The 23,053-nt window shown below is 42.9% G+C and overlaps 1 protein-coding gene across 1 annotated transcript in view; it reads right to left on the reverse strand.

The window, feature by feature from the left end:
• Nucleotides 1–2,602: 2,602 nt before the first annotated feature.
• Nucleotides 2,603–23,053, reverse strand: part of cplx1 (complexin 1) — a gene marked incomplete at both ends in the record, with an annotated part of 47,768 nt that continues 27,317 nt past the window's right edge. Inside the window, 2 exons of the mRNA XM_083785315.1 lie at nucleotides 2,603–2,800; nucleotides 7,018–7,199. Of these exons, the coding sequence (XP_083641441.1) occupies nucleotides 2,603–2,800; nucleotides 7,018–7,199 (380 nt within the window). The remainder of the gene's footprint in view (nucleotides 2,801–7,017; nucleotides 7,200–23,053) is intronic.

Here is a 23,053-nt window from a genome sequence, read left to right on the forward strand (position 1 = left end):
CAGTGTTGATTTTGACAGCAAATTTTGATTTTAGTTTTAGTCAGTCTTTTGAATAGTTTTCATTTAGTTTTAGTCACATTTTAGTCACCTGGAATGTTTTAGTGTTTAGTTTAGTATAGTTTTATAGTCGACTAAATATGACAAGATTTTAGTCGACAAAATCTACAGTTGATTTAGTTGACTAAAATGTGTTTTGGTTGACCTTGATGCCATCGTAATGGCAGATTTTACACTTGCTCAAAAGCAGATCTACAAGCTCAACGCGTCACAGCACGTTGTCTGCTATTTTCAGCATGCAACCGATGGTAAAATGATTTGTGTCTCTTACTTTAGGCTACTATATCGGATCTCTTGTCCACTAGTCCCTTCCTAACATTTTAGTCTAGTTTTATTTGTTGACGAAATTGTCAATATATTTAGTCTTTCATTTAGTTTACATTTAGTTTTCGTCAGTGAAAATAGGTAGTCGACGAACATTTTCCGTCTTAGTCGACGAAATCAACACTGCTCTGAAGCCAGCTCTGAAACCAGTCTGGTGGAATGTCTGAAATATTTGGAATGTCTGACAAGACACAAGACACTACGGAATAAATTAACATAGTTTTCTTTTGTTTTCTTTTTTTATAGTAGTCTTCAGCTGACCACTATAGCTTGTGCCATTCCACTAATTTGGCTGTAGCATTATACAACACAACATATATTTATTTCATTATTTCAGCATGTCTGCAAACATATTTGCTCTTGCCTTTTATGTCTTTTGTAACTTTGAGCAAGCAGCTTTGCTTTTTTTAATTAATCTAGGTGGAGTTTAGAATTCTCAATTGAGTGCTTCGAATTTCAGAACTTTTTTATGACCACCTTCCTTTTTTACTCTGTTTTGTATTTTTTATCTGGTCAACAAAGGCATCACTGCTACTACCTACTGTAGACGACACTGTCTCCGACACAGACTAATAAAACACTAAGTCATAACACACCACAAACGAAGATTGTCTGTTATTGCTGATTCGGGATCGCAGTCCCGTAAAGTCAACCAACGTTACACAGCACAACCTCATTAGAACAATATATTGCACCATTGTCACTGTCTGTTCACATTATGTGTTCACAACATTAGTTGTGTTTGTGAAAAAAAAGCCAAATAAATATATATTTCTTCTTTTTTTCCTTTTTTTTTTTACAAAAATTAAAATGTAAACGCATAAACCCTATACATGGAACGTAATTAGCCTTGTCTAATCCTCATAATAGTCCATTAGAAAAATTGGAGCAGACGACACTTGCCACAGGACATACGTTTTTTGCTCATAACACCGACATTTATAGCGGGAGAAGATTCGTGATAGGAAGGAATTGTCTCAAATTGTTTCGCGACAATCATCTTTTATCAAGGACATTTACAAAACCACCATGGAAGAACAGTTCACACCCAAAGTCGTGTATCACCCACTGGAGATGTCATAGAAATAAAATGGAAAACCAGAGTTATTGCCTCAAATATCAACATACTATATTTTGCTTTGTCACAAACAAAACCCTCTCCTTACACTGCACTTCACAAACGTTTACATTGGCATGCTAGAATGAAAAATAAAACTAAACAAATCTCTGATTGAAAAAAAAAAAGAAAAAGCTTTATGTTTTGACAATTGTTATTTATCACTTGACCAGTGCTCACATTCACAGTAAATCAACATGAACATGAGGGACAGTTTTTCGAATTAACGAGCTCTTGTATTGGAGGACCAACAAAAATGCCATTACATGTATCAAATATTAGCAAGAACACAACAGGATAATTCAATTAAATTCTGATATGATTTGGATAATTTCTTACAAGTTAAAAATATGGCTTATACTCTTAGTCATCTGGTTATATGTTATATTTTCTATTTCTCATATATAGGTATCTTTTTTTGTGATTTTTCTATCCCAAGGCTATTTACAACAAAACAAAACAGGTGTACAATAATGGATATCTGCCTCTCAGTCTAAAACCCGAACACTTTGTAAAACATGGCATCAGGATTTGTCTTGATGTTAATTAAGGTACTGGATCTAGGCAGATGTTACATAGATTTGTGATGTACAGTATAAAGTGATATAATTTGTTTAAATATCAATAATGGTATCAATAACGATACTCTGCTCGGACCAACAAGAAGTATGTAACACCTTCACAGATCGTGGAGGTTAAATCGAGGACAAAGTCATGGCACCTTGCCCAGTTCCATGGCACGTAGAGCTTAGTGTGGGCAGTGGCATATAGGGGGTATGAAAAAAAGGGCAGTTCTGCAGTTTAGGGGCAGTGTTATTTGTTTGGTGGGTGGGTGACATTTGCCTTGTAGTAATAATGCCTTATGCATTATGCTTAGCTGTGTGCGGGTGTTAGCACACAGCATATCTGCAAGCTTACAGTGGGTTGCAGGAGCGATGCGCTTGTACACTTGTAGATCTATCGTTTTTGGTGCACAACATGCGTGCGCAACTGCGTATAACTCAGGTTTAAGAAGATAACAATAAATACCCCCCCCCCCAAAAAAAAACAAAAACAAAACAAGAAAGAAAACCAAATCAAACAAAAAAATAAAAATATAAACAGTTACTTTTTAGAGAACATATCCATTAGGGGACCCGGAAGGAATTTCATGACGGTGTCCACGATGCTCTCGTCCTCTTCCTCGTCATCGCCACAGCCAGTGGGCACGGCCTTCTTGGGGCGCGTGAGGCTGCCCTCTGCCGCCTGCTCCAGGGCGGCCGCGGCCTCGGCTTCCTTCTCCTCCTTCTTCTTGATGCCGTACTATATTAGGAGAGACAAGCCGGAGACAAGCAGATGCATCCATTTTAGAGAGCTATTGTGTGTGTCGTTGTTTTTTTTGTTGTTCTCCCAAATGTAGACATGGCCAGTCCCCCCCATGCGTACTGTCTGCGGTCCTCGTCACTGCCAACCAACCACCCCCGACTGGCGCGTGGGGACGGTGTAAATCCACACGCTGCCTCCGGCACACATGGCGACACCAGCTGCTTCGTTTCACCTGACAATGCACATGGTTTCACAGAGAGAGCACCGCATGCCACGGAGGTTTGTGATATCCCCCCCCCCAAGTTCCACACACTGAACAAGTGGCCTGGAATCTTCTGGAGTGTAAACAAGTGGTTCCCAAACTTTTTAATGTCAAGGACCCTCAAATTGACACTAATTAGCCTGTGGACCCCCCATTTGAAAAGATATGCCAAGGACATTTTGATTTCAGGACTTGTTCTTGTATTACAGGACTTTTTCAGTATTTCTGTATGGCAATATTGATACTTTTACTTAATAGTACTTGTTCCACTACGGAGGTGCGCCCTTATCATCATACACCATCTCATTCCGGCCAATCACATCATATGTCCAGCTGTTTGTTTACACAAACACTCAAAACTGGCCATTCATTATCAATGACATTTAAAGTTTGTGTTTACGCGCACACTAAAAGCTGGACATAAATAGAAAATTGATAGAAATTGAAATTGAGCTTCCTACATCCTTATTTTTTTTGATGGGTGCTAGCCCCTCCTACATCCAGCCTTTCGTTACCGTCCACAAACTTTTTGTCTTAAACAAACATTAAATTCCCATTGACAATGAATGGAGAATTTGACGTCATAGTGTCTGAGCAAATATAGGCGTAGTGTCTATCTTACGTCATGATGACGTACGATGATAAGCGCGCCCCTCACTTCACACAGGTGTGATTTGTTTTTTTAACAAACAATGAAATGAGGTTGTGTGGGTCTGGGTTTTCAGACACATGCATTCTCTTCATGCCCATGAAATGAACAGCATTGGGCACAGAGGAAAAAGGGTTGATAGTGTGTGTCCGTCTGTCCGAATGTTTGAGCTCGAGCCAGGTAGGCGGAAAATGAGCTGGACTCTCCAGTCACCCCTTCACTACTCTCTCTCTCTCATAAGTCAATGTGATCCTCGGGTAGGACATTCCCTAAGGGGTATTTGCCATTTCCAGCTGGTGATGATGTGCCTGGAGACTGTGTGTGTGTACTTGTACTGTGTGTGTGTGTGTGTGTGTGTGTGTGTGTGTGTGTGTGTGTGTGTGTGTGTGTGTGTGTGTGTGTGTGTGTGTGTGTGTGTGTGTGTGTGTGTGTGTGTGAGAGATTGTGTGAGATTGTGTGTGTGTGTGTGTGTGTGTGTGTGTGTGTGTGTGTGTGTGTGTGTGTGTGTGTGTGTGTGTGTGTGTGTGTGTGTGTGTGTGTGTGTGTGCGCGTGCGCATGTGCGCGCGTGTGCGTGCGAGTGAGAAAGAGACAGACAGACATGAAAGTGCATGTGTAAGGGAGAATTTGCGTGTGAGAGAGATGTGGTCGTGTGAGTTATGGAGAATAACTGCTTATAAGTGTGCATGCGAGACCATTAGGGCATGTCAGTGATTTGTGCAGATGTGGGTATACTGTATGTCACAGTGTGGAACAAAGATCTGCAGGATAATCAACATGAGCCATGCAAATACTTTGTTTTTCATTTCCACGTGTCACTGTATGTCAGTGCATCTGTTTGCCATTCAATTTTAAACCTCTAAGCATCTAACCCCCTTATCAGTCAAAACTAAAACCCTCTTTTTCTTCAAGCATTGATATTTGCCAAGATGCCTCACAGGGACATACATACTGTATGGGAGACTCACTGGAGTCCTTCATATTCCTTGCCCAGAGATTGCTCCAGGCCGTCTGTAATAGAAGCCCAGTGTATCGAGGCAGATGCACAGACAAGGACCAGCAGACAAGGCTAGTGCAATGCTTTGAAGGATACTTCAGTTCTTTCTTTTCAAAATCTTTTTATTTTCGTTTTATAACAGTATGGGTGTCAAGTCACAGATTCATAGAAAAAAATATATATATATATATCAGATTTTAGTGGGTAAACAAACGTACTGTATGAATCACAGAGATCGTGGGCAGACATAATGAAAAGACTGTTATTGTGCAAAACATGGCCCTTCAAGACAAAAGAAAAACGAAAAACATTTTCTCCCCTTCAAGTCCCAATTTAGTATAGCCAATTCCCAATTCCCCAGCCTCTCTGGGGAATTGGGAATTGTCTGCTAGGATACTTCAGTTCTAATCCCATTTTGCCTCCAACACACACACACACACACACACACACACACACACACGTGTGCACGCACGCACGCACACACGCACCGGTTTTTTTATAGTGAACAAATGAAACTCAAATATTGATTTGTGACACTGATCCACTGATTGTGGATTTAAACTGCTTTCAGACGACAAGAGTACAGATACTTACTTACAGAAACGTATCTAGTCTGTCATCTACTCACCCTCATATAGCTGCTGCATCACAGATACAATTCATTATTTGTCTGTGCAATGCAGTGTGCCGGCTAAACCTAATACACTACACCAGCTTTCACCAAAACAAATTAAGTCGATGGTAATTAGTTCTTTGAATTCCAAAAACTCCATAAAAGTTCCACAAAATGACTCCACAAAGCTTGTACTGCATATTCAAACACATTTTATTGATGTTTATCTGGAATAAGGGTGAGTAGATCATGATTATAATTTAATGGGTGAAGTATTTCTTAAATGCACTTTTATCTACTATCACTTTTATCTACTGAGCTATGTCGTTCTTGAGGAAATAAAGACTTTCTCTTCTGCTCTAAAGCTGTTAGAGGCCAAGTTTTATAATGGCATGCTAAGTATAGCTGGCATTGGCAAACAATCCTATAGTCATTCTCACTCCCAGGTCGCAATATGGCGACAATTGCATTTTTGACAACAATAAAACATGCTTGACTGGTATCATCTCCTACTCCTTACCTTGTCTATCTTGTCTAGCTACCCTCTGTTTATTCTTTGCTTTCTCTCTCTCTGTAGATATCTTACACTCGCTTACACTATCTCATCCCTCACTCTCTCACACTCTATCGGGCTCTTGCTACAGCGACAAAGGACTGTGTCTGTGACAAGTGAAGTGAAGACAGTCACACTTAGTGAGCCCTCTATAATCAAACACCTCCACCAGACACATTCTGATTTTGCTCTCTCACTCGATCCCCAGTCCCCCCCCCCCCCCCGCCCTCCTTTTGTCTCCTCCTTCTCTTGCAGTTGCTCTAATACCAGTATCCTCAGGACAAAGTGAAGCTGCAGTGTCTCCAAGTGGTCTTGGGGCGAGGGTGGCTGGTGTTATAGGAGGACTCAGAGTTATGTGCAGTGCAGAGAGCATGCAGATTCATTAACACCATCACTTGTGATCGGAAATTGGGGCCGATCAAGCCATTTTCAAATGATCGGAATTGGATCAGGAGCAAAACAATTAACGTGATTTGATTAGATTTAGCCTCTTAGACCCTAAATTATAGAATATTTTGTTATCGTTGGATAAGATTTTGTCCACAATTCCATGCTGTATTGATGTGGTACCATTAGGAGAGATAACACGCAAACAGCCAAAATTACAATTCTTCTACATTCTCTAATTGTGTAGACTTCTTGAAAATTAAAGAATGCAGAAGTTTAACAATAATTGAACTCTTGAGAGCGTTCTCAAGATTTAAACATGTATAAGGGTCCATTTGGTTACCAACTCTCCATCATTTAGCTGGGGGCCACCTGGATCCCTCTCGGGACCACTGGTGGTCCCCGGACCACTGGTTGAACACCACTGCTTTATGGAACCGAAATGGAGAGTCGTTGAGAACCAGAATCAACAAGCAGAACATCCTAACGGTACCCATCCCTATGTCTGACTCATTATAGTTGATGCATCCTAACGGTACCCATCCCTATGTCATCCTCATCCTCTGTCTCGACATTATCTGTGCTCTCATCCTAACCCTAAGTTGTCCTTCACAGTCAAATCCAGAGTGATAATTTAACCACCAAACGCATAAAAACAGACCTGCACACTTTCAGAGTCAATTTAATACCCAGGATGTTGATGTGTACTCAGAGACGCCGTCCTCAGCCAGCTTCATGTCACAGTGTGTTTTTACCTTATCCCTGATGCCCTGTCGGACGCCCTCTCTCTCCGCTTCCATTTTTGCATATTTGGCCTTTCGCTCGTCCTCCTGTTGCCTCAGCGCCTCTTGCCTCTCTTCCTCCTTTTTCTCCGCGTCGGGATCCTTCTCAGCCGCGTCCTCCCCGCCTAGCATCTTCCCCATGTCTTTGGTGGCCCCTGTTTCATGAGAATGAATAAAGAAAGAAAAAGAATTAGGATGGCTGAAGAAGCACGGCAAGAGAAAGGACTTTATTTATTTCAATTAGTTGTCACTTGTGTCAACCAATTTGTGTTTCAGTATGTCGCTGCTAGGACAAACCCCAGCTGTACAGTATGTGCCCCTTCGTGATTGAACGGGGCACTAGAGTATCTAGCAATAATACAATCATTACCGATCCGCTTGATTGCTTTTTGCTTTTTTACTGCTCTCTACAGATACCTTGTACATCATATACACATTACATAAGTCAGGGCTGGAGAACGAGTCCCAGTGGTGGTGGTGGTGGTGGAGGGACCATGGCAGGGTGAGGGGATAGGGCACAGGAAGAGCAGGGACATAAAAGTAATTGAGCTTTACTCCGTTTCACTCCCATTGTAAGGTCTATGAGGAACATATCTGGACACCATCCCGTTCCTGATCAAAGGATTTTCTTCACACAAATGCAACATACATGCAATCGGCCTTTTTGTACGTAGGTACATCCCCGCCGAGCCAGGGAGCAATGTACATGCATACAACATTGTGTTCGCACACCGGAGGTCAGAGCTCTCGTCTCCTCTTCCTCTCTTCTCTCTGGCCAAACAGCTGAAGCACTGTCGGCGCTCAGCCTATAGTAACGAGCCCTGAATGTGCTACTCTGCTCGCTGGAAATTGAGTCTGACACTCTTTTGCTACTCCTACTTTTGCCCCGAATCTGTGCATCTGTGCTCGTTGTGTGGACGATGCGGACATGGCAGCCCAGCCTGCCTCTGTGTCTCCCAGGAGAAGAGCCAACGATGCAGCCATCTGTTTCAGCCAAGAAATGGATGAGACAGCGATGACCTTGGGCTCTCTGGCTGTGGTCCACATTTCGACTAGGCTACTACTTGTCGACCATGCAGCCAAAACAAGCCCCACACTCCTTAGTCATAATGAGTGGGTTTGAATGCTAATTAATAAGCAGGCATGTTGGTACTTTCTCTGCATTGTTAACAGTTTAGTGTTGGCAAACAAAATGAGCATTGCTGGCATGTTATGTAAAGACCGCTGTAAAGGCTTTGTAGTAGTATTAAATATGTCAAATTTTTAATGACCTTTTGTTTTCGTTTTTTTGTCTCTGTGACACATCTAGGGGCCGCAATCTGCATTCAAAAATGTTCCTAGAAGCTTTGTCATTGGTCGATTGGATTGAAAAGAAAGTTGCTCCCTGAACTTTAAACATTCAGTAGATTGTCTGTGGTCTGGGGTTTTCTGGCTCAAACAAGTTCTATATGTCAATGGGATTGACATATTGACAGATGCGTATGTTGTACCCCATGCAGCCACAGCAGCACGTTCACCCCAAAAATGTACCATCCCAATATTGTTTTGTTGTTCTTATCTTTACCAACACCTCCTACTATGAGTCATGAGGCCCTAAGGCAGACAACGATGACTAACGTCCAAGGCCCCACCAACAAATAGACACAGCTGGACGACTGATTAATGCCTCGCAGTTTGAGAACTTGTGTGCAATTAGGCAAATAAGAGCCTGAAGAGCGTGCAGTGATGGGCATTGAGAAGTCAAGGGCCCCCGGTTTGAACTGAATTAAGCTACGGATCCCCATTTAATGGCATTTCTATCTCTGGGACCCCCAATTTATATTGTAAAATCAAAGTTAATTTAACTCTGAGAGTGTACAAATGAAACCAAAAATGGTTCCATTTGTACACTCTCAGAGTTCCTAACTGGGGACCCCCTGGAACTCCCTCAAGGACCCCTGCCCGCCCCGGACCCCACTTTGGGAACCACTGGCTTACAGGACGTGTCTGTGCCAGAGGTGTGTCCCCCACCCATCAACAATCCCACCATGTATGCATGGATTGGATACATTGCATGTCCGTCAAGACCACTCTATATACATTTTGGCCATTTGAAAATTGTTCGCTAACCCATTTAGACCTGAGAACGATATAACATAATGCTTAAAAACACCAGAAGGGGTTCCCATCCTGAATGGGTCAAGTAAATGTAGGCTACTTAGTTACTTTACACCACGGCATCTTGTCCTCGTTGCATCTATCCCTCGCATCATTAAGTAGGAGGAGCTAAGCCACGAGGCAGCGTCGCAAGCGAGGGACGGAGAAATAGCTATTGAGAGCCCCCAGGCACCATTACTGCTCCCTGCCGACAGACAGCGCGGCTAATCTTAGCGCTCAAGGCTAATTAGCTCGTCTGATTGTGACAAAGTTGCCGTGTATAGCAAGCAGCACAGCGTAGTTGTTCCCAAATCTTTAATGGTATCAAAATGCTGCAGGAACCGAAGAGAACCAAGTGTCTGAAATAAGGGTTTAAAAACTACCTTAAATTATTTAAAATGTGAAACTCTGCGGTAAGATACCTACGTAGTTTGAACTTTGAAGACACAATAGAAAGCTGTAATTAACTCTGTTGCACTGCATCAACTTGGGACAACATCTGTCATTTTTCGAAGTGATCGCGTGTGTGCATCCAGTACATGGCAGAAGAAGCCTTATTTGCATTTGGCAGAAGAGTTTAAGTTGAAAAGTATCAGTGAGAGGCTCAACTCTAGAGTGTTGAAGTGTCACGGCAGTTTAAACGATGCAGAGTTATGTAAAAGCTGCTGTGTGTGCTGGAGAGCGAGGAGGCTTTCTGAGAGTGTGCGTGGGTGTGTGGAGAAGGCACTGTAGTGAAAACAATTGGTGTGTGTGTGTGTGTGTGTGTGTGTGTGTGTGTGTGTGTGTGTGTGTGTGTGTGTGTGTGTGTGTGTGTGTGTGAATGTGAGAGATATAATATTCCAGAGAGAGAGAGAGCAAAGGAGAGGGAGAGTGCAAAAGAGAGAGAGAGAGAGAGAGAATGAAAGAGTATAGGAGTAAAAAAACCCCACAGGATTAGCTCAAGGACTCTATGTTCCTGCTCTTCCATCTGTCACACACTTCCTCACGGGTCCCAGGACCGTGGCCCAGCGTGCCCTATCCCCCCCACCCCGCCATGGTCCCTCCACATATTAAAAATATATAATAGATGCCTCATTGGTCGCTGCAGTCCGTTGGAGCGACCTGTCTGCAACGGGAGGAGGAACTCAAGCGGAAGTGCTGAAGGCAGGCTGTGTCGCTGCCAATCAAGTGACTATACTGGCCAATCACAGCACATCTTTTCCAGGACTTCCGTTTACATTGCCACGAAGAAAGTGCCGCTGGGAAAGAGGGAGTCGTGCCTCTGATTGGCCTACACCGAACGTTCAAGGAAGCTTTCAGAAGGAAAGGAAATGGTCACATGACTGGGCTGCGCCATGACACTTTCATGGACACTTTCATGGGAGCAAAACACACACAGGAAGTTCAATGAATACATGGCAGCGAATGGAGCCGGCTGGACCAGCTCATAACAAACATTATGAATGGAGCCGGCTGGACCAGCTCATAACAAACATTATTTATGAATGGAGCCGGCTGGACCAGCTCATAACAAACATTATACATGAACGATTGAGACCTTTGTCATATAATCGGTTCAGGAATATAAACGAAGACATATCACATGTTGTTTTCTAATCACTTGCTTTTCAATGTGCACGGAGTGCACAATATATAATTTTATCTGAGGATCTAAACAGCAGCAGGTATTGTTTCTGGCTCGGAGGTATCTTGCGATACTCGGTATATTCAGAAAGGTACTTTGTGCCCGTTAGATACCATACCTACAGTATGTAAAATTACACAGTGTATATATCGAAAAGCAACACAGCAAACAATAATGTATTATACAGTATGTCTTCTGTTGTTTTCCAGAAGCGATTACTTTACAAAAGGTCTCAGTCATTCAGAAATAGTGTTTGTTCATGAGCTGGTCACTGAGCTCTCATGACTCCAGTGCATTCTGCCGAACTTCCGGGTGTAGTTTGGCTCCCATGAAAGTGTCATGGTGCAGCCCAGTCATGTGACCATGTCCTTTCCCTCTCTAAGCTTCCTTGCTTCCGTTACGTACCCTGAAGCTTGGCAAGCTGGAAAGCTTGCCTCCATGTTGCCTTCCCTCGAGAATCGAGACACAGATACCGACTCAGCAGAGTCGGAAGAGGTGTCTACCTTTTATATTTTCAAATGGCCAAAAAATGTATATAGGGCGGAAGTTCAAATAAATGTGACGTAAAAGTGCAATATTTGCCTCTGAGCTATGTAAAAATTAGAGATACTCGGGTCACTGCACTTAAATGCAGTACTTGGGTAAACGTACATAGTTCTAGTTCTAGCCAGCCGAGCCAGCGTGGTGGCCCCAAACAGCCAGTGGAAGGAGCACTGTGACGCAGTGTAACACCGAAGAGGGACAAAAACCAGCAGGGCTGGGTGGAGGAGATAGGAGGACGCTTTCTGTCACACAGCGTGAATTCAAAGCGCTGTGCCAACCGACGCTGTCCTGCCGTCGCAGCCAGTATACCTGCATACGAAGCCAACGCAGGCACACAGACTTAATGAAGGATGTTGTGTGTCCGGATCTGGTCTGTTCATCACTGTCGCACCCCCACTGTGTCGACTGATTAATTTTAAATGACTCAAATAATGTATTGAAACGGCTGAAATTCCATCAAGGGGCAAAAATGGCGATGTTGATTTGGAAATGTGTGAGTTCCGTCACTCCACCGCCAGTGCCGGATTTACAGTAGTAACTGTAGGGGCTCCTGAGCGAGACAAAATATCAGGGCCTCCCTTGGCCGTGCGCGGTGCACAATTTGGAGCGGTTTAATTTTGGTGTAATTTTGGGGTACCCAGCCCCCCCCAAAAGAGAGAGAGAGGCAGGCAGCAGACAGAGACTATAGTCGCTGTGCATGGCGGGCTTTAGGCTGGATAAGGCTTTCCACAGCTACTGTACCCCACAACACAGCAGGCACCGGTCTGCAGTGCACACAGCAGAGCAGAAGCTCTCAATGTTTTAACCATAATACAATGAAATATACAATAGCTAAACACAAATCTCACTTGAATTGGATTGCAATACTAAATCCGAGCCTGTCGGCAGAAGTGAAGTAGAATTCTTTACTTCTTTAAGGGTCAGTGGAAGGTTCTGGCAACAACTGCATGGGCGCTACAGTGTTGGCAGTGTGCTGGAGCAGCTCTCTGTTGCTAAGCTTAAACTCCCACGCAAAGTTCCTGCTGTTCGCTGTAAAAAGCTTGAAAAGGTAAAATATCAGAAAAAACGAACCCTTTGCCAGAACAGCTATGACGAGTTATGTTGATGATACTAGACTCGACTGCCTGCTGACGTATGTTTGGGCATTGGGTCATCGGTTATCTAACGATTCCCTTCACTAAAAAAGGAGAATTCTAGCGATGTTATAGTGGTGTCCCAACACATTGCCTCAGACAAGAGAGACAAGAGACAAAGCTCAAAGCAACCTCAATTAATTTTGAGGTTGGAGGTGATTTAAGTCCCAGTCGCAGATTTCAATCCATGCAATTTGCTACAGTACGATGTGTTTGTCAGCAACTACTGCATATTGCTAGGGTGATAGGGGTCTGGCTGCATGGACCTAGATAAGAACATCTGCCAAATGTCTAATGAGAAATAACCAAGCAACATGCAGTCGTGGGATAATGTGTAAGGGTTTACATTGTGCTGAGCTGTGGCTTTTGGAAAGTGCATAAGAGTCTGGGGAACTGAGGTGGAGTGTAATTCTACTGAAAGAATCAATTTACCTTCACAAATAAGTGTATTTGGAGCAGCGTAATTGTGAGTGAAAAGGTTGAAATGGCTTAATGGCTTAAGTCCAGATTCCTTTTCTGTTGTTGTTGCCTAGCGCTGTCTGGCTAATTAGTGTCATTGTCGTGGCTGCCATTTTGTCTTTCATGCGGCGGGTAAATAGATGTTTCTTTTTCCTTCGAAGAGAATAAAATAGCAATAACTCGGTCAGTCAAATGGAAAATCAAACCTCCAGAGAGATAGTGTGGGTTTCTTTCCATTTGGAGAAGAATGGTGGATCAATTTTCCATTTCAAAATTCCTTCAAGCAATTCCTGCACGTCCCGCATGCAGGGGTCACGTCACTTGGACCCTCTCAGTCTTAACAGCCTGACACGGGTGAGTGACCACAGAGTGACCACTGGGGAAACTGATGCTACGATTGGGCAGTGGTGCAAAGTAGTACATTTTACTTAACCAATTTAGACCTGAGGACGATTCTATACAAATGTCCCTAAAAACCTAACCTAAAGGACCCTAAAAATATATATGTAATTGGCCAACGACCCCCATCTGAAAATATGTTGCTTCAATGACCTCCCAGAAGCAAAGATTTGAGTTAAAAACATTCGCTCTGAAAGAATATATATTCAAAGATGTGCGCCACATTTTCACGATTCTTCAAAAATAGCAGATCTACAAGCTCGTAGCGTGGCACTCGGTGCCACACTATGAGCTTGTAGATCTGCTATTTTTCAATAGCTGAAGTATAACACAATGCTTAAAACAGCAAAAGGTTTACCGTCCAGAATGGGCTAAGTGTACTGTAGTATGTCCAATTTCCAGTACTTTTACTTCTACTCCACTACATTTCAAATATTGTACTTTTACTCCACTATGATTACTCACTAGTTATACTTTGTAGATTTTGATTATTATTATTACAAAAACATACATTTACCACTTCAGCCTTTCGGGCATCAGAAAATGGCAAGCTCAAAATGCGTTGCATCGGGATGCACACGCAGATTAGACACACCAACGGACCGACATGCAGAAGCAAACGGTCGGACATGCGCTGCTCCCGTGCTTGCGGTTAGGGTTAGGTTAGGGTTTGAGGTAAAGTTGTCAGTCTACTGACAGTCGGACCAATAGTACATGTCTAAACTAAAGCCTGTACCCGTTGCATCTCGACGCATTGTGAGCTTGTTTGATCGGCTATTTTCTTAATATTTTTATACATTTGAAAACTTGTGAAATTATAACATTCTGCACAATCACCGAGCTCTGCTTCTGTGAGGTCATTGAAACAACAACAATTTTCAGATGGGGGGGTCGGAGGCCAAATTCATGTTTGGGGTCCTTGACGTGAAAAACTTTGAAAACCACTGACATAGAAAAATGATGTCATGATTTAGATTTTCAGATTCAGAATCTGGTCTCAGGTCTAAATGGGTATAAATAAAACACGTGAGTACTTCTTCCATGCACCAACAGCCTGAAATGGGTGAGTGACCATGTGGACCACTGAGGAAAAACCCACGGTACAATTGGGAACAGATCAGCAGGAGGGTAATAAAGAGGGAGGCGAGGCGTTGCGGGGACATAAACTCAGTACCGCTGGTCTGTGAGCTGGGTGCAAAATAAGAGAGGGGGAGGGTATTTTATGGGCTGGAAGCGAATGGGCAAAGTGGATGCCATGTGTTAAAGTGTGGTGTGCGTGCGTGCGTGCGTGTGTGCGTGCGTGCGTGCATGCGTGCGTGTGTGAGTGCGTGCGTGTGTGTGTGTTTGTGTGTGTCTGACTACCACCATCAGTTACTTAGTAAATCTTCCAAGGGTAAATGGGAAACCGAGGCAGGGGATACGCCATTATCACTGAAAGGCAGACCCACAGGCTATATGTATGGCCTTGGCAAAGGTTTTTGTCGGGGACAGGCCACAATTTATCTTGGCACCAAGGAGACCAACCAGGTGACAGACCGATCCATCCATCCTGGGAAAACTGTTGGCAGTGCACCCCCCTCTGTGTGTGTATTTCTTATTGACATAGAACAGTGGTGTTCAACCCTTTTCACATTTGAGCCACGGACCACCATTTTGATGACATTTAGCCTCTCAGACACTTGGTTTCATTTTACGCTCTCAAGAGTTAAAGACCACCTTGAACCCCCTCAAGGACCACTGGTGGTCCCCAGACCACTGGTTGAGAACCACTGACATAGATGGTAGGGGAAGCTGAGAGGAAATGTAGAAGGGAGCCATAATAATACTGTAGGAGGATGGAAGGCTCTGGCGGGACTGTGAATTGCTCCTGTGATTATGGAGGCAACGATCTTAATCGCTGTGCCATCATCATGTTGTTTTCTATTTGGTTTAATCTGTTCATTAATTCGCTCAGGATCCGTGCAGAATCCAGACCGCGGAGGAACTCATATGCATCTTAAAAACCCAAGGGACTTGATAATATAGCCGGATAGACCAACACTTCGATCATATTTTATGTGGGAAATAATGTATGCATACATCAGGCCCAAATCTAATAATGTTACAATTTGCAATTAACAAAGTGCTTTTGTAAATAAACAAAAAGCTTGTACTGTGCATATAGCATATGTATACAAGCTTTTGTTAAAAGACAGCAGGATCATTTTCCTGGTAACGTTTCTCGGCTCATTGTGCGTGATGAAATTACGTCTGCTTTAAATGTAGTTCAAGGTCCCACAGCTCACCGTGGCTCGCCAGATAGAGCTCTATGTTTAGCAGAGCGTTGCTCTAATGACCCCGGCCGGGACGCAGTCAGGAGTATGCAGTGCCGCCAGAAATCCCAGAGAGCCACATCGCGTAGAGTTGCTTCACGACTGATTATGCTACAGTCACTTAGATGACCAGTCAGCGGAAGTGACAGGGCAGTTGACACGCAAGCACACATCCCAACCCCTCGACACCAAGACGAGAGAGAGACAGACAGACAGACAGACAGAGAGAGAGAGAGGCACAGCCAGCAGCTTCATAGATATTTGGTGGGATGAAAACACTTCAAGCAGCTGAATCATCAGCTCATTCCAACTAGTCAATCATCTTGTATGAAATGAAATGAAATTAAAATATAGCCCTTAGTCTTGTTATTTTGGCATATTGCATGTGACTGGTATAATTCCAAATTATATTATCCTTGATAAATGGGCTGATCAGTCTAAACACAAGGGTATTGTTTGTTTTTCCTGAGACTATATTATGCATATTTATTGCACTGACACTATTGTCGTCTTTTCCAAATCTGGTGTTTAATTCCATAACTTTCATTATTTTATGGAAGTTATGAAATCTAAATACTTTTTGTCCATATTATTAGTTACATCATCATTGTCATCCAGTCTTTCCGTCATGTCTACGCCTATAAGAGTACTACTAGGTACTGTACTACATACTGTATGTCACACCTCTGCGACTCTCCATCTTCCACTCTGTAATTTGTTCTATATTTAACCTTATTATGAAGTACCTGGGGAGATGGTTCCAACACCTTGCTGGAGCCAATTAGCAGGCTAACCAATTATCAGGTTCCTTTCCACAATTGGCATGCTAAAGAAGAAAACTAAACAAAACTTTAAAAAAGAAAGTCAGGTTCCACTGGGCACTGAGCAGCTCCCCTGGAAATTGGGGGTTTCAATGCCTTTGCCCGAGGGCACAGGTGCTCCCAGATTTTGGCAGCAACTTTTACTTTAGTTTTAGTCATAGTCTCTTGAATAATTTTCATTTAGTTTTAGTCACATTTTATTCCATTGTCCCATCATCTATCTGCTGTGGATGACCTGTTTAACTTATGTCATTTTATAAATATGGAAATTCAACTTCTGCTTTGCTCGATATGCAATTATATTATTACTTGCGCAAGCAGAGCGCACAAGTACTGCGATCGGTTGGGTATGTACAGTATGTATGTCAGGGTATGTATGTCAGTGTTCTCTCTTGTTTAAGACCGTAGCCCAATCAGGGACCAGCATCTATATTCCTTGTGATGCCAGTGGTTATGTCATTGGCATCGCAAGTGGTGATGCCAGTGGTGATGCTAGCGGTGATGCTAGTGGTGATGCTAGTGGTGATGCTAGTGGTGAGCCGACGTCTCTACTTCAATTCCAAAAGGATTAATGATTGAAACAGATTTGGTTACGTCACCATCAACAGCCAATAAGGGACCACCACGCTCTGCTTGCGCACAGGTATTGGCCATACATGACCTACTTGTGTGCTAGGCGCAAGTTGGCATCTTGACAGATTGCAACATATCATTCTCATAACCAAGATGAGTGAGCTGGAATTCCGAGCTGATCTCTTGCACATGCATACTGTTCCAATGGCAAAAGAAGGAACTCCAGAGCTACGATTTAGGAGGAGCCATCAATCCCAGATTGTCACGCTGTAATGATGTTTTCTGCATGACTGAGGATTGTGGCACGGCGCCCATGCATCTTCGCTCTGCTCCGCAGCGGGCCTCGCTATAGATCCATACACCTGCTTTGACGGCCTCTGTAGGACACCTCCCCCTTTTTCGCAGAGAGTACAAAGGCGACTCCTGAAACAGCTTTTCTTCTTCCTGCGATTTTCAAAGCTGTCGCTAAACGGCTTAAAGTAATGGCCTTGGCTCTTTCCCCGACGCCATCCTCATCTGTCTTAAAGAGAGAGTTGGGCCTGAGCCTGGGAAGTAAGGGATATAATAGAAGCACTGTTAGTATGCATCCCTGGTGTTCATGTTAAATCCAACCGTAAATCCTTAACCAAGCAAAGAAGAGCTAGGTATTAAATCCCGAACTGGCACGCTGTCATCTGGTGGATCAGAGAGAGCACAAGCAGCAAAACTTTACTAAAGTCCAAACTAAGTGTTGTGTACACATGTATACTTATACATTATTTACTTATTTTGTTTTGTTGAATTTCTACAATTATAATACTAGAAATTACTGTTCCTGAAGAAACATTGTGGGCTCCCTCTGTCTTCATTATATTGGTCGACCCTCAAAAACGGCAACAAAAATAGAGCCCTTCGTCTTTACTCATTTTCAGCTATGTCCTACAATGGCCTGCTTTCCTATCTACAGGGATGGAAAGTTGGAAACCCCACACTGACAGTGAATGAACTGCGACTGTGAGTCGCCTGGGTAGCATGGATAGAGAACAAACGTGACTCGCCACGTGATGAGAAACAGCCTACATTGGATTCAAAATGAGGCTATGGCCTGATGTGATCTTTTGTCCGCATCAAAGCCTCACGACTCCTTTGAGAGCGTCTGAGTTTTGCATCGCAGTCGCCTTCAATGATATCGGTATTATCATGAACACCCTATTGAACTAAGCCGGGGCTAAGATCCGCGTTGGGCGGGTGTGTTTTTTTTATACATAAAGTAGGCCTACCCACATTGATTCACGGAGCCTCAGGGCCAGCTTCCTTCCCAATCCCATCACCGGCTCTGTGCTCTCAACTCCCATTCCCACGTCCTCCATGCCTCTCTGCTAATAACGGCCGGCGTGATTCAATCCATAGCGGCTCGTCCTGTGGCTTTTTGCAGAGCCTCTCGCCCCTCAGCTGCTGCGCATTATCATAACGCATCCCCCACCCTCTCAGTTCCCCTCTGGTCTCAGTGAGCACTCATCGATCTCGCCGGTTGAGGGAAGGGGGGGGGGGGGGCTTACTGATTTCAAAGGCAACCGACGGCATTATTCAAACATGAGATTGTACCGCCCTCTATACTCACCTCTCCCCACTCATCCGACCGTGCAGCTCAGGTTGCCGCGTCTCTGGTTAAGCGTGTGATATATGAAAATCCAATTTATGCCAAGCCCTCCCGTGGCATGAAGGGGTTCACACGCGGTGAGTATAAAGGCTGCTTCCTCCGCTGAACCTGCCTCTGTGCATTCTTAATATGTAGCCTACTACCTCAGGAGACCTGCGGCTATACAGCCTCTAATTTCATCTTGCATTTAGATGTTTTATTTTCCATATAGGTCATTTTAGAGAGACAGGAAACCAAGGGCAGGAAGAGAGGAGAGACGCGGGGGTCAGAGCTTAACCCCATGGTCACAAGGAATTATAGTGGTAAATGTTAAATGCTGCATTTATATATAGCGCTTTTATCCAAATGGCTTTATAGATTGTGCATTACAGTCACCCATTCACACACACATTGACACGCCGATGGCGGAGGAAACCAAGCAAGGCACCAACCTGCACATCGGGAGCACATAGGGGTTCAGCGTCTTGCTCAAGGACACTTCGACACTAACTACTCTGGCTGAGTCACCAGGCACCCCATAAATTAGACATATTTTTATATACATATACAGTATATATATATATATATATATAAAATATTGTAATCCCTGTGTACACGACATACTATAATGTTTATAGCAAAGGGGGGCCATTTCACCCAGCCATTATTCATCCTGCTCAGGTAGCCAGGTGGCAGTCTCGTAATGGAGGGGTAGCATTACGGTCACTAGCTCTGGGAAAACACACCCGACCCGTGCGAGCAAGGATTTGCATTTCTATCATGGTTCAAATTGGAGGTCACATCACAGAGGCACTTGTTTTCACTACACATCCTCTAGTGTATGGCAGCACAGTTCAGTGGAACCTCATCTTTATTTCATGTTACTCAGTGGTTGTAAGTACTCACTTGCAGGGTACTGCAAGTGATGCTGATGACAGCCTATTAGGAATTCATACGCCACAGGACTTGCTAAAGACACTTGATAATATGAAACATGTTTTTTGCTACATTTTTGTTGCTCAAGACATGGTGAAGACGTCAGTGATCAGACAGTTGGTTATCAAGCTAAAAGTCTCAGAACTTCGCTCCAGCATCGTTTTTTGTTTGTTTTTCCTAAAAACCACTGTCTTCTTTTACACCGGCTATGAGCTATGACCTCAAAATATCCCCCTCATGACTCAGAAGTGGTTTTAACAAGCTGCAACCAATAATAATAATATCTTTAACCTGAATTCCATGATAAATCTATTTCATGAAATGGCAGGTGGTCCTAATACTAAGTATGTGTATAGGCCTAGTAGTAGCACATTACAATATTACACTCTAGCCAGTTGTCAACTCTGTCTCTCGGAGGAAATGAATTCAGATGGATTGCACACTGATACAAAGGACATGAATACATACATACATACATACATACATACATTTAGAGGTGGGACTTGATTAAAAAAAAAAATCTAATTAATCAGAGGCTTTGCGATTAATTAATCTAGATTAATCGCATTTTAATCACATATCAATATTCAACCCGAGAACAGCGAGAAACCTTTTTTTTTAATGTTTTTTGGTATCCCAGTGAATCAACGAATAGTGACTACAGGATACCACTCATTTTCAACATTTTACTGTCATTAATATACCTGTTGTGGAAATAATAATAAAAAGTCACCCCATTCTGTGTTGCCTGGAACTGGAGGTCTGAAAAAAAATTAGTAACAGTAACAAGTACATCTCAGTGACATCACAAAGCTGTACTTACTTCATATTGTTACTGTTTTTTGTCAGACCTCCAGTTCTAGGCAACACAAAATGGGGTGACTTTTTATTATTTCCAGTTTTCAGTACTATAGAAAAGCGCCCAGTGAGAAACGTTCCGCTGTGAAAAAAAAGGTGCGATTAATTTATCTGTAGTTAATCGCGATTAATTTTTCTGTAGTTAATTAATCTAAATTAATCGCAATTAGTCCCGGCCCTAATACATACATACATACATACATACACGTATGTATGTATGTATGTATGTATACATACATACATACATACATACATACAGTACATACTCTGTTCATTTTTCTGTAAAATAAATAAATGGTAGGCTATCATGCAGGCCTTGCTGTGAACTTTTACTCCTGTATGGTTTTAGGTTGTTTTATTAATGTCCTTTTTTATATCCATTTTACCATTGGGTTTTAGAGTATGGTTTAGGTATGCGGTCTAGCTTAAACTTGGACTCAGGGGGGTGGACGCCTCTGCCTTGCATAGTCCCCAGTGAATAGGCAGTTTGCCCTTCACTGGTAACCCTATTTTGGACTCATTTTAAATATATGAAGGTATTGCGAGCAGTTTTTGAGGACCCACTTTTAGGCCAGTGCACCAGAGCAAACTCTTGCCTTTTGTTAAACCCTACCCATTTTAACCAAATACATACATACATACATACATACATACATACATGTATACATACATACATACATACATACATACATACACGTGTATACATCCTGTCACACTGTTAGTATGCTATATTTCACAAGATTCCATTTCTGACTCATTGGCCATGCGGAAGAACGGTGACAGACAGTTGGGGGTAAAATATAGGCGAGCTGATTCATGCTGTGAATTGCTCTGCATGTTGAATATAAATTGCATTCTTCCTCTCCCTCCCCTTCATTCAATCTAGAGACATGAAACCCTCCATTGTAGTAAAGTGCTATGAAACATTTCTTTAATAAAAGGTGCCCACATCCAGTAAATTCTTTATGTTCTTGAATCCATGCAAGGCCTCTCTCTATACGCACAGTCATTCCTATCATTCTTTAACCATCTGGACCCCCAGCATCCATATTCTGGCAGGAACATTCGCCCATTTTTGATAGCCTTGAAATATATTCATAGAAAGTATGCTGTACATGGGAGTTCTAGAAACGGGATATTCAGGCACTGGTGGAAAAGGTTATCCCATTTTTTACAGTTTTGCCCACTAAATTCATAATTATCGTTCCAATTTTGGAGCTCTGGCTCATGGACTAAGAACCAAAAAGAACTATACCATTCGGTATTTGTCCGACGTCATTTGTGGCCAAATATGACTATGGGGCATATGTAAGCAGGGAATCATAGCTTCAAATTGACATATTGGTTGTTCAGTTTGACCCACCAGTTTTAGAGATATATGCAGAGTAACAGAGAAACAGCGAGTTGAGATAACAGGCTTGAAAGGTTCACTTCTGTGGACTCTAACATTACACCTAGCTACATGTTTAAGCATTTATTTCACACGAATAGGGAACCGTACCTGTGGTAAAGGGGTCACAGTGTCAGGAGGTGATGCCTGGAGCACTAGCCCAAGCATCCATATTTGACGAGTTGGAAGAGGAATGTGTTGTGCTGGTGATAGCCTGCCCTGAAAGCTGTTTGTTGTCGATCACCCCCCCCCCCCCCCTCTCTCTATTTTTCTCTCTATTTCTATTTATATGAATGTGTTACCTTAAAGGTTTCATGACATTAATTTTCTTTTTTATGACCTCAATTACACCCAAACAACCTGAACTTTGACCATTCAGTGGATTTTCTGTGGTCTGGGGTTTTCTCTGTGTCTGTGAAGCCTTTTGAGCTGCAATGAAAACAGTGACATCAGCTGGCGAATCCCATTGTCATACTGTATATAGGATTTGCAGGCTGTGACGCCATCACATTCCATAGGAAAATCAGAGCACTTGTTTGAGCCAGAAAACCCCAGACCACAGAACATCTACTGAATGTTAAAAGTTCAGGATTTGTGGGTGCAATTGAGCTCAGAAAACCTAAAAATAAATAGTGTAAGCAACATGTACATGTACCTGTGCTTTACCTGTCGCACTAGTGTAAGCAACATGTACACGTACATGTGCTTTACCTGTCGCACTAGTGTAAGCAACATGTACATGTACCTGTGCTTTACCTGTCGCACTAGTGTAAGCAACATGTACATGTACATGTGCTTTACCTGTCGCACTAGTGTAAGCAACATGTACATGTGCTTTACCTGTCGCACTAGTGTAAGCAACAACAAACCACAATAAGAGTGAAACAGCCACAGCTGTAACTTGAACAATGCACATGGAAGCCATTGTAGTGACCATTGAAGTGTCTCCAGTTTGGCAGCAATAATGTACAACTGATAGTGAAAAAGAAAACCCTTCACCACGCCTTTCCCGACAAATTATTATTCTTGTGTCACACGCTCTGGCACACTTTAAAGCTGGGGGTGACGTAAGGGTGCTACTTGATTCGTGCAACATTCACCCACAACCAGACCCCTAGCTCTTTGAAGTGAATCTCCTAGACTGTGGGAAACCAGTAGGAAGGGGGTGGGGGGGGGGTCACCGTTTGATTCTGTTTTGCATAGCCCT

The sequence above is a fragment of the Protomyctophum parallelum genome (genome assembly GCF_964188405.1).
Source record: "Protomyctophum parallelum genome assembly, chromosome: 16".
Lineage (NCBI taxonomy): Eukaryota > Metazoa > Chordata > Actinopteri > Myctophiformes > Myctophidae > Protomyctophum > Protomyctophum parallelum.